This window comes from Phlebotomus papatasi, chromosome 2 (genome assembly GCF_024763615.1).
Source record: "Phlebotomus papatasi isolate M1 chromosome 2, Ppap_2.1, whole genome shotgun sequence".
NCBI lineage: Eukaryota > Metazoa > Arthropoda > Insecta > Diptera > Psychodidae > Phlebotomus > Phlebotomus papatasi.
The window spans coordinates 1,733,003-1,745,612 of NC_077223.1; the positions used below are offsets into that span (position 1 = coordinate 1,733,003).

Genomic DNA, 12,610 nt, shown 5'->3' on the forward strand with positions numbered 1-12,610 from the left:
ATAAATAGATAAGAAAATTGTCTACTTACACAACACTGTGAGATCTACTTCAGCTTTCAGTGGGACCTGAGACATTATATTACTGGCTTCACATCGAAATCTCGCTTTATTATCACTAGCTTCTGCAGTGAATGTGTAAATATTTTCAGACAATCTTCCGGCGGTTCTGAAATTCAACACAAGAATAAAGTAATTTGGAATTATTAATAAGGCACAGAGGGAGAACAAAAAATTTGATGTGAAGTATACAAGAGGAGGAAATTGCGTAAATTTTCCTTACACACAAGGGGTGACTCATTCGAATAAATGCATGACAATTGCCTGAGAAGCACTGTGGTAAAAATAAAAGGATCAAATTGATCCTTTTGCTAAGGATGGATCAAATTAACATGTTCTATTATGATAAATGTGCATTCAAAGTTCGAAATTCGATCTATCCTTTGCAAAAGGATCAAATTTAGATCAATTTGATCCAGTGAGTGTTTCACGAAACATGTGAAGCTTCAAAATCAAACGAAAAACTTTTAGACGATTTCTTAACCCTGATAACGATTTTTTAATTCGCGAAACACGAGATACCTTTATGATACCTTTTAATCGTTCTGAAAATTCGTAAAATCTAAGAAACATAAGAAACCTTCAACAGGCTTCGATATACCTGAGAGCCATTAATAGACTTCGCTAAACCTATCAAGAAACTGTAAGAAAATTTCCAAAATAACCTTCGGAATGTTTCGTATAACCCGAAAAACTTTCAAAAGATTTCACGAGGCCGTAGAAACCCATTAACTTTTTCTACAAACCCTTTAAGAAATTTCGTTGAGCCATGGAAAGTTAGATAATGTTACCAGACACACTTAAAAGGTTTAAAAATATCCGAAAAATCCGAATATTTCCTTGCTAAACTCGTAAAATTTTCAAAAGATTTTACGAAGCCAAAGAAACCCATTAGCTTTTGCAAGAACGCCTTCAAAAGTTTCGTTAAGCCCTTTAAAATTACAAAATGTTACTAATCGCACTTAAAAACGGTCTTAAGATTTCCGAAAAATCCGAAAATTTTTTTGTTCAACTGGAAAAATTTTCAAAAGATTTCACGAAGGCTGAGAAACCCATTAGTTTTTTCTAGTATCCCTTCAAAAGTATCGTTAAGTCCTGGAAAGTCATAAAATATTACCAGATGGACTTGAAAGGTTTAAAAATATCTGAAAAATCCGAAGAATTGCTCGTTAAGTTCAAGAAATTTAAAAATATTTCTGGAAGAGGTAAAATTTATAATTTCGGACAAAGCAATTTAATGTCTATAGATGTTCTTTAGAACTTAATAAAAAAATTAATAATTGAAAAATTACTCTTGAATTGCATAATTTCTAAATTATTACTAGATTATCGAAACCGGATCTTACAATTTAGTTTTTCGGAGATTTAAAAAAATAATCTTCAAATTTGGTGAAAGATGAAATATTTTATAAGAATCTCCAAAGAGCTTCACAATATTATTTGAAAAGCAAGATATCGAAAAGAAACGTACAGATCCGGTTTAACGGAACCTTCGATTACTAAAAAGCTTCAAAATGACTTGTAAAACTTGACCAATTTTCACAAAATTTAACAAAACCTTAAGAAGCCCTAGAATTTTACGCTCTATTTAAGAAATCTAACAGAAAAAGCCTACATAAGGTTTCGTAAAGCCCGATAAACCTTAGTTTTACAAAAAATCTAGAAAACTTTTCACGAGATGCGAAATACTTACTGAAAGCTTCGTGAAAGTTAAAAAAAATTGCGATAGATATAAAAGTATTCACAACTACGTTTTGCTAAAACTGAAATATCCAAAGAAAAAAAACAACAAACAATTCAGAAACAAAAAACGAAAATTAACGAAAAATCCGTTACGAGTATTCGTAATCCTCGAAAAATCTAAGAACTGGAATCTCCAAAATGTTCTGTGAAATTCGAGCAAACTTTAGAGTATGTCTATAAATACGAAAAATCGAAAAGTAAAATACAGTCAAGTTGCTCAAATATGAACATTTAGTAGATACAGATGACATTTCTCAATCCTTATATGAACGATATAATCTAAATGATAACGGAATTTATGTGAAACACTTTTTCCTTAAATAAAAAAAAGTAATTTATGAAATTTATCATCATAATTTATTCTTAAATAAATAAGAATTTGTCACAAAATTTAATATAATTAAGATATCATTGAAAAAGTACCAAAAAATGGTTCTTATTAAGACTCCACACACGAAAATTGTGTCATACATATAACCTCATTACATTTCAAATTAAACCGTCGCGTCTCGTTGTTTGAATTTTAGCATTCAGTATTTGAGGAACTCTGTTGTAGAAGTTTCGTGAAACCCAACGAACGATAAACACTTGTCAATTGGATATGCGAATGAGTAACCCCTTTTTCACTTCTGCAGGAGACTTGTACGTAGTTTACAAAAACATTGGTAAATAGAGGCCCTTTGTACTAAAGGAATAAAAAATACAGCTATATTTTATTAGCTGAGCTGCTGGAAATATGAAGGGCATTTACCATGAAAATCCAGCCCATCCATCATTATGCAATTTCAAAACCAAACAGATGGTTTGATTACAAATATTAGACAAGATTTTCGTTTGAAGTGTCATCCTATGTGTATAGCGACATTGTAGCTTGCTTGATACTAATATAATGTCTACGTTAAACCAATATTTGAATGCAAAATCTATATAATGCAATTGTTCATATTTACATATAATAGACATTATGATCAGTCTAAGTTAAACCCTTCAATTACCTATAAGCTTCCCCTAGTAATCAGAAATTTACCGCAAAATTTGATACAGTGAATGAATCTGAATTAATTCCCAAAGCCTATTGCTTCCAATGTTTTACTAAAATAGGTAATATTAGTAATATCTTTTGGAATATCTATATATTAATTAGAATCCATTAATAAGTCAATTCAAATCCGGTAAACCACATCAAATCATTCATGTAATTGACACAAATCGAAATTACTCCAATCGTAAGTTTACAGCAATATTCAACTTCTTTAATTTATTTAAAATTTAAAAATTGTATTTTAATTTTTAAAACTGGACACTGAAAAGATTAAACAAGATTTTGAGATTGCATGATAAGCAAATAAATTATCTGTAATGAGGTTGTGACTTGCGTCATGACATTTTTATTGGATATTTTTAACGACTTTAGAAGAATGGTAAAAGGCAGACGTCTGGCAAACTTGCTGAAATGCCATCAAAGATCTTCCAAACGATCCTCATTAGACTTTCTTCAAAATTCACAAATTGACAAGAGATATATCTAAAATCTCCCATTGAACTTTTACAAACAACCGTGAATATTGGTAGTAGCGAAGCGAATTTAAATGGGGCTATGGCGACAATATCCCCGGGTACCGTAGATACGAGTGACTTTGCCCCTTTGTACCCATTTTTTCGGAAGCATTCCTTTAATTCTAGGACTCACAGATGATCCAGTGACCATAAAGGCACTTGATGATGATCTAAAGATCATCCTTAAGTGCTACAATTACAGAAAAGCTTAAGAAAAGTTGGGGTAGAAAGTTACCCCTGAGTGGAGAGGCACCCGCATCTACGGTATCGAATTTGTAAGTTCACCAAAATCGAAAAAAGTAAGTACTTCAGAAAACAAAGAAGTGTTCTAATGAAGAGTGTATCTGGTTCTAATGAAGAATGTACTGGCAATGCCATATGACAAATTGGGTTCGAATCTTAGGAGGACTTTTTCGAAAATGCGATTCTGTAGTCGTGACATTGCCATTTCAGCTCACGTGACATTATCAGAAGTCACATATTTCAGATTTCTGGCAATTCAAATGACAATGAATTTTGTTAAACAAGTCAACCAATACCTACTGTGTTTTCATAAAATCATCAAGTTTCAATCATTAAAGGAACATCGGAAAAGTAATATGAAATGTTCGAAGCTAGAGTGTATGGGATGGCTGAAAGCCTTCCCCTACATTAGTTTTCCTAACTTCGGTCCGAATTTTTAAGGTTTTCTTATTGTTTTCCAATAGGAAAATCGAATATATGTTTTTGCCGTTAAAATAAAACTCAAAACTCTAATTGTTCAGAAAAAGCTTCATATAATTCATACCAATAATTTTAATAAATATAATATAGGGAATATAGAGCTAAAATTGACATCAAAGGTTTCCTATTTGATTGCCAATTTTGCAGCAACAAAGAATCATATAAAATTGAATTAATGAATACAGTAGAGTTCCTCAAATTTGAACATTTGGAGGGTATAGATGACATTTCTCACTCCTCAAATTTGAACAATATTTTCTAAAACGTAACGGAATTCATGTAAAATTCACCTTTCCTAAATTAAGGAAAGTAACTTTAGAGAATTTAATCAATTGAATTTGTTGTTAAATAGGTAGAATTTGTTGAGGAAATTAATATAATACGACTATATTGAGGAAACACCAGAGAAACATAGTTCTAATTCAGACTACATGCAAAATTTCTTTTACATAACCTTGTATTTTACATTTTGAATGCAACCATCGCCGTCGCGTCGTTCAAATTTGAGGAACTCGACTGTAATTGTGTTTTTGCTATAACAAGCAAAAAACATTTTATTGTGACACTTCAAAGTTCAAATGCATAGTAATATCTATATTTCACACAGGAATAAATATAATTTTGTTTAATTTTATTACTCGAATATTGAGTTACATATACCAAAGAATTATATTTTGGTACTGTCGCTGTGGGTGACTTTGCACTCTGCTATTTGTACAACTTTTTTAATTCTAGCACTCATTGATGGTCTCCGCCGATCCAGTCTACTATGTAAAAGTACATTACGATATTTAATTTACCAAGTAAGGTACAAGAAACATTGAAAAGATACTTGTAGTTTCAGTAATAGTTAATAAGATACAGTAACTATTTTGAACAAAAAACAGCTTCGTGAAAAAGTTGTCTGAAAGTCTAATTCCAAAAACGGTTTCACAGTAGTAAATTCCCTAAATTTATTCTAAATTTATCTGGCTGGAATAATCTATAAAATGACCGAAATCTACAAAATGGCGTATTCGCCAGTTTGATTTGACGTTTCTGTTTTCCATTTTGAATGACTGTCAAAATCCAAACTCAACCGATTGAGCTTTTATTTTACAATGCTATTTATAATGTCAATGCCTTTTCAGATATAATCCTGCCTAGGTCAAAAGATTTCCTGGATACAAGGGCTCCAAATTAGAAGTTTTGACACTTTCAGGAATACGTAACTATGGGGCGCTTTATTGGAACTATCAAAAAAAAAAGACAGTACTATTGTTAGGTCATGAGGTGTAACAAAGAAAAAAAGCAATGTCTTTGCATATAACATCATCTGGCAAAAAATAAATAACTGAACTTATCTCTTCTCAAATTTTGTAAAAGTAAATGAATATTAAAGGCCTCAACTATTTTTCGTGATTATTAGGACATTTTGTTTAAGTTCCAGATATTCAAGATTAAATAATAACACTGAGAGAAACCCGAAAAAGTTAAAATAACATTCCTGAAATGGTAATTTTACCCTGCAGTATTGATCCGAAAACGGTGTAAATATTACCCTTTTTAGGTGTATTAAGGGTTAAAGTTACTCTTTTTCATGTTAATTTTACCCTTAAAAAGGTGTAAAATTAACATTAAAAAATGTTGATATATTTTTATACCTAAAAAGTGTTAAAGTTCCGAGGAAAAAAGGTTAATCGCATCCTCTTTTTTTCTCAGTGAAGGAAAAACTAGAGCCTTTGAAACTTATAGCCTCTGAATCTAGGTAATTGCTTGACCTAGATCAGAACATAAGATACTTTCTGAAAAGGCTTTGACGACATCTGCAACATACTAAAATTTCAGTCAAAACGGACGAATTTCAGGTTTTGACAGTAATTCAAAATGGCGGGTAGAAACATTAAATCAATATGACGACCACGCCATCGTGTAGGTCTCTATCTTCTTAGCCTTAGACGTGAAAACGTTTATTGTCGTTTATTATTAGAAATTGTTGATTTCTTAGTATATGTAAAACATTTGGATTGTGGAAACTACTCTCTTGTGAAGTTCGAGCAGTTAAAATTGCAAAGTCACTCGTATCTTATCCCAAATGCAAGCCATTTTCCTTGATTTGTTTTAACATAGTAAAATTTAGACAAAAATTAGACACTTAAATTTTTCCTATTGGCTATTCCATCACACTATTGATTCTTTTCAAAGACTAGACGTCATAACTATCGTTGTCAATGTTTTCAGGAATCTTCCTCTCTCTCTAGAAGCTCAAGTGACCTGTCCATATTTTGTGACAAATCTTGGATTTGATGTATTTCCTGATCATCTAATACGATAATATGCACTACGGTAATAGTTCTAATTTAGAAATAGAAACTAATGAATTTGACCTTTCTTCACATAACCTCTAAAAGAACAAGTTTTGAATTTAACTGTTGCGTCGTTAAAGCTTGAGTGGTTTGTATTAGAAAAGCTTGATTGCATGTCCTTTGATCCCTTTGATAAATTGCCCTTGCAGATATTTTGCTAACATACGCTAGCGACCTCTATCTCTCCCGTCTTGTAATTTTTCAAGGGAAGAGGGTAAAAGAGCTTCTAAGACAGATATTTCTAAACTTACTGGGATAATTTTGGATTCATTTGAAAGGTCTTTGAATTCTGAACAAATTTAAATACAGTAGAGTCTCTCAAATTCAAACGACAACGTTTGGATTCAAAATATCAATTGTGGGGTTATGTTAAAAAATTCGTATTCTTGATGAGTGAAAATCATATTTATATGCTTCTTCCTGAATGTTAACATACAATATGATCGTGTAAAATGAAAAGGAAGTATGTTACCTCAAAAACTTGTGAGAAAGTACGGGCATTCGAATTTAGAAGACTCTACTGTAACTGATTCCCAGATGCTATGAACTGACATCTCAAGAAGCAAAATAGCTGCCTTTAGTACCAAGTATTAGACAAGTCTTTTAGTGTACTTTTAAAAGAGTTAAAGTGAAAATTTTCTGTTGAAATTCCCATAACAGCTCTTAAGATCCTTAAGAGTGCCCCACTTTGAATTTGAATTTGAATTTGAATTTTATTCATGCCCAAAAATACAGAGTACTAACATAGGACTATATTATAAATGTTGTCTTAATATAAATTGAGTTTGTATCTAATTCGGAAAAATAGTACCGGATGAGAAATCGAGAAAAATAAGCTACAAGTGTTTTAGATTATTATTAATTAAATTAACATTTTGAGATTATTGATATTTAAATGATCGTTTAAGTGAAGTCTTGCTTCAAATTTATTGTAAAGTGATACTGCAGAAAATGTTACTTTACTAATAGAAATCTCAGTGATGGAAGCAAGAGCGTTATAAGTAAATAAATAGATTTTTGGTTCTATAGTGCCTTACTTAGGGAATTCTACAAGATTATTTTAAGAAATTGCTGCTTGGGATTGTACCGCTAAATGTTTTTGTGGAAAAATAAATCGGTTAATAAACCGATAAGTTTACACGAATTTAATAAATCAAATCAATTATCTTAATTCTCACAAATTCAAGCATTCTGCAAAGGTGGAATGCTCTGTCACCAAAGTTTTAGTGATTTCTCCTGCAGAGTTTATGTTTTATTTTTGGATAAATTACCACAAAATGCACAAAATGAAATATAAAGAACAGAACGAGAAAAAAAGAGTGGCATACGAACCTATAAGCCATGCGAACTTGAACACCATTCTTGTACCAAATTAGCTGTGCCGGAGGATTACCTCCTCGGCTTCGGCAGACAAGCTCAACATTTTGGCCCCTCCGCAGTGTTTCACCCGGTTGATATCCTTCAATGTACGGTGCTCCGGGCGGATCTATAATTATACAAGGATTTCATGAGGTTTTTCCTACTGATGGAAGGCAACCCCCCAGTAATGGGTGATGAAGTAAACAAAGAGGAGGGTAAAAAAAAATGATGAGCTAAATATCACACTAAATACCGCCTAATTATTTGTAATATGAGTCAAGGGAGTTGACTTTGTGGCAGGATTGGAGTGGATAATACAGGAGGGTGGACAGATTCCTCTTACACAAAACAGATAGCTGGACAGTCGCTCGCATCGGCATATCAGATTGTAGGGCTTTGTGTCTAGCCTGACACGAGTATTCTGTGTAGTCATCATCTGCTGAAGGGTGTAATCGGAGAAGAGATGTGGTTGTATAGCGTTTTCCATGCGTCTGTGTCACTTTGTCATCACGATTGTCTAGCCAGAAAGAAAAGCCAAACAGAATGTGAGAAAGTAAGACAATGAAATATTCATAGACTCATTTTCCTTAATGCATTTTCATTTTATTGCAATACACTTTGTTCAAATGAAAAAATATTTAATTTATTTATAATTGTAAAAAAACTGCACTAATATTGTAATAGGAATTTTTAAATAAAATAGAATAATACAGGAATTTGAAATTAAAAAAATATGATTTTTTCACGGATACAAATGTCTGCGAGATATTTTAGCACATGTCTAAAATTTAGAACACGTTTAGTACAGGCCCGAAATTATATATAATAATTATTGAAGAACTCCTGTGAGGGTATTAGCTATATTCCTCCCGCAATTTAATTTTTATTAGTCTACAGATTTTTAACTTTCCTAACTTGTACTAAAAAAGATTTGACATATTTTAGAACATAAGAAAACTATGAAAATTAAGGAACTAATTTAACATATGTTCCAACATTTTCTTCTACTCTCATTATGGTCATTTTATGAAGATTGCTTTTCAAATAATATGTACTAAAAATGTGTTACATATTTTTGAACATACCTAAAACTTAGTGTTTAGTACAGAAATTAAAAAATTAAATTAAATTTATGTCAAATAAAAAGCATTTGGTCAGTAAATATCGTAAAACTTACAAGAAATAATTTTAAACATGATTTTCAGCTTTTTATTTGTCTCCTTTATGGCTCCGGCACACCTTTTAGACCAGGAAAATTTCATGAAGTCGAAATTCGAAACGTTTTCTTTCTCACATTTTTTGCATATGACTATCTATTTCTTTCGCATACCATATTCGATTGAGCTAAATTGAATTTGGAGTGTTATTTAAGAGAAGAAGAAGAGTGCGAGAGAATGAGATAGACATATGCAAAACATGTGAGAAAGAAAGGGATCCGAAATTCGAATTCATGAAATTTTCTTGACCTAAAAGTTGTGCCGAAGCCAGTATCAATAAATTTTGTAATTTTTTAATACTAAAAATTGATTACGGTTTTCTTTTTTTAAATAGTTTGCCAAATTTTTATTATTCTAGTGACAAAATTTCCTACAATATGGACCAAAATTTTAATAAAGAAGATCCAATAATTTTAAATGTGTCTGAAGTTTAGTACAGCTTTAGTACAAAACTAATATTACTTATTCAAAATTGTTATTGAGCTGGGACGCACAATAAAAAAAATGCAAGAATAGAATAATGAAACAAGACACTAAGATTTTTCTTGGATTGTACTAAAAATTAATACATGGCTAAATTTTGAACATGTCTATGATTTCGGCACACTTTTTAGATCAGGATAATTTCCTGAACTCGAAATTTGAAACTATTTCTTTCTCACACGCTTGGCATATGACTATCTCTTTCTTTCGCACTCTTTTTTTTTCTTTTAGACATTACAACAAATTAAATTTAGCTTAATTGAATTTGAAGTGAAAGAATGAGATAGACATACGCAAAACGTGTGATAAAGGAAGGGTTGGAAATTTTGATTTCATGATATTTTCCTGATCTAAAAGATGTGCCAGAGCCATTGGAATTAAATTTAAAATTCACTCAAATTGTTTAAAAATTCAGAATATGCCCTTGGTTCAAGGAATGTTAATTTTGGTCGGTAAAAATCCTAATCTACAAAAGTAGATCTAATTTTAATTTTTGTTGCAGATAAACTGAAAACTCTAGTGAAATTTTATTAAGTCAAAATTGACATCCCTTTCTCTCTCAAACTTTTTGCATGCATCTGTCCCACTCTTTCTCACTCTTCTTCTTCCTTGAAACGTCACAACAAATTCAATTTAATTCAATCCAAAATGCGAAAGAGTGGAATAGACGTATGCAAAACGTTTAAAAATGAAGAGGATGTGAATTTTGATTTTATGATATTTTGCTGATCGAAAAGGTTATTCCGGAAATGTAAAACTTTTAATTTAGTACAGCTGAAATATGATTTTTGCTACTATTCATTTGTACGGTGACTCTGGTTATTGTTCAACCATTATATTTATACTAATAATGATAATATTTTATTGCATTTGCTATATATTATTCTGAATAATCAATAAAAAATAAAATACTTTTTTTTATTATTACTGTGATTGCATTAATAGTGTTTTTGAAAATTTATCAATTTATCAATTTATGCAATAACTCCATAATGCACCTATAAATTTCAAATTGACATTCAAAATAAATATAAGTAATTTAAAAAAAAATCACCAAGTTTTCCGAGCTGTGTATGACAAATAATTATTTTCTGAGAACATAATGCACAATACAGCGCAGTAAGGGTATACTCTTGGGTACATTTAAATAACTTTCCATATAATAATGTTGGGGGGATGGAAAGAGGTTTCTTAAAGGTTCAAGTGGGGTTATAAAATGGAGAATATAATGTAATTACCAGGCTTAAATTCCACATTTCCGCGAAACCACTGAATTTGAGCTGGTGGCTTAGCGTCTGACACGATGCAAGTGAGTGTTAGATCCTGATTCTGACGTACTTCCACCTTGGAATTGTGAGCATATCCCTCAATTTCAATATGAGATGGTGGTGCTAGAATAAACAAAGAAAATACGCGTGAGGCAAAATTTTATCCAATTGAATTTCATGATGAAATTGAAATCCTTGCAGATTCTTTTTTTGCTCCTTTCCATAAGCTCTCTCCTTTTTTGAGTTCTTTACATCGGCTCATCACTAAGCTCACTTGTTTGGGTCTATGGCTCATCCCTACCCTACCATTTACCTTATGACAGTGTCTTTTTTTTTTCTATACTTCATTAACCACAATTGAGACATTGCCCTTACTCCTCTTGCTGAGCATAAGGGAAGGTAGTTGAATTGATATCTAAAGTAAGGCAATTTGGTTGAGATACAGAAGCTGAGGCTTGATCTTTATAAACTTGAGATTGATTCTTTGAAAGTGTCTTGGCTAAAATTTCGTTGATTTTCGAAATTTCACAGTAAGGCGTATTGACTATTAAGGAATTTGGAAATTGCCCCCACTGTGCTATGCATTAACCCTTTAACGACGAGACAGTTTTCGCGGACCGAAAATCAGCAATAAAAATAAAACCAATGAACAAAACCAGTAAAAGGTCTTATATCTGGCCTTCGAAAAGCCAACAGAGTCTGATTTGGTGTATTTTTTGTCTCTATGAACGATAGGGAAAAAGATAGCCTAAAAAATTTAAGTAATTTTTCTGACAATACTAATGAATGATAATCTATCAGAGAAAATCTATCTCAGGAACAAACCATAAGGGAAGGGAATATTTCCCTAGACTGAGAGGTGTATAGCACAATTGGGTGCATTACTAAACCCCCCGTATAGAAAACATCTAAGAAGTCAAAGAACCTTTCTAAGAAGTTACTTGGAGACTAAGTAAAACGTAATTTCCCTGGTTTTCGAAATCGATTTTCGAGTATCTTTTCTCTTTAGGGAACTCTGGGTGTAACCGCTCGAACTAGGTCTTGCCCCAAAGTGAGATTTCCCGACATGGATTATGGTGCTATTCCAACGAAAAATGAAAAGGGGAAATCTTTCTCCAGGAATATTTTTTTAGCACATGACTGCTCTGAAGTGCTTCGACATTATCGACTTTTCTCTGTGTTGGTTCCTGTCTCGACTATTACCCCAGTCTTCTGGAGCTATTTCAATTAAATTGGAAATAGGAAGATGAAAACTTCCTCCGGTTGCGTCAGGGTTGTTTATCCTATCAGCAGCCGGACGCAACCGGAGGAAGTTTTCATCTTCTTATTTCCAATACCATTTCTCACGTCAGTACTTATACAATTATTCCAATTAAATTGAACATGTTTTTTCTAGTATTTTATTGTTATGATAGGGAAGACTGGGGCACTACCAAACATGGGGTAGCATCAAATACTAAATTTTGTTTCTAAACTGCTTGGACTATATCGGCCATTTCGTCAGTGGACAATCAACCCTATAGTGTCTATAAATTTCTATAAGTCTAGTCCTCTGAAGTCGAATATCCGATTAAAAAATCTAAGTATTTGGTGCTACCCCGTATTTGGTGGTGTCCCAGTTTCCCCTAAACTTCTATATAATAAATTTTTATTGTACTGATTCCTGTCATGACTATTTAGTGATTTTTTAGAATACAGCGAGGACTGTGGAAAATAGTCATGATAGAAACCAACTGAAAGAAAAGTCGATAATGCAGAAGCACTTAAGAACAGTAAAGTGCTAAAAAAAACATATTCATTTTCATTAGAATAGCACTATCCATCATGTTCCAAAACTATCAAACAGTTGTGACAGGAA

At 32.0% G+C, this 12,610-nt stretch overlaps 1 protein-coding gene across 1 annotated transcript in view; it reads right to left on the reverse strand.

The window, feature by feature from the left end:
* Window positions 1-12,610, reverse strand: part of LOC129802077 (nephrin) — a 192,003-nt gene that overhangs the window by 46,587 nt on the left and 132,806 nt on the right. The window contains exons 6-9 of the mRNA XM_055847638.1: window positions 10,723-10,875; window positions 8,128-8,301; window positions 7,758-7,911; window positions 30-166 (exon numbers count right to left, since the gene is read on the reverse strand). Coding sequence (XP_055703613.1) covers window positions 30-166; window positions 7,758-7,911; window positions 8,128-8,301; window positions 10,723-10,875 — 618 coding nt within the window. The remainder of the gene's footprint in view (window positions 1-29; window positions 167-7,757; window positions 7,912-8,127; window positions 8,302-10,722; window positions 10,876-12,610) is intronic.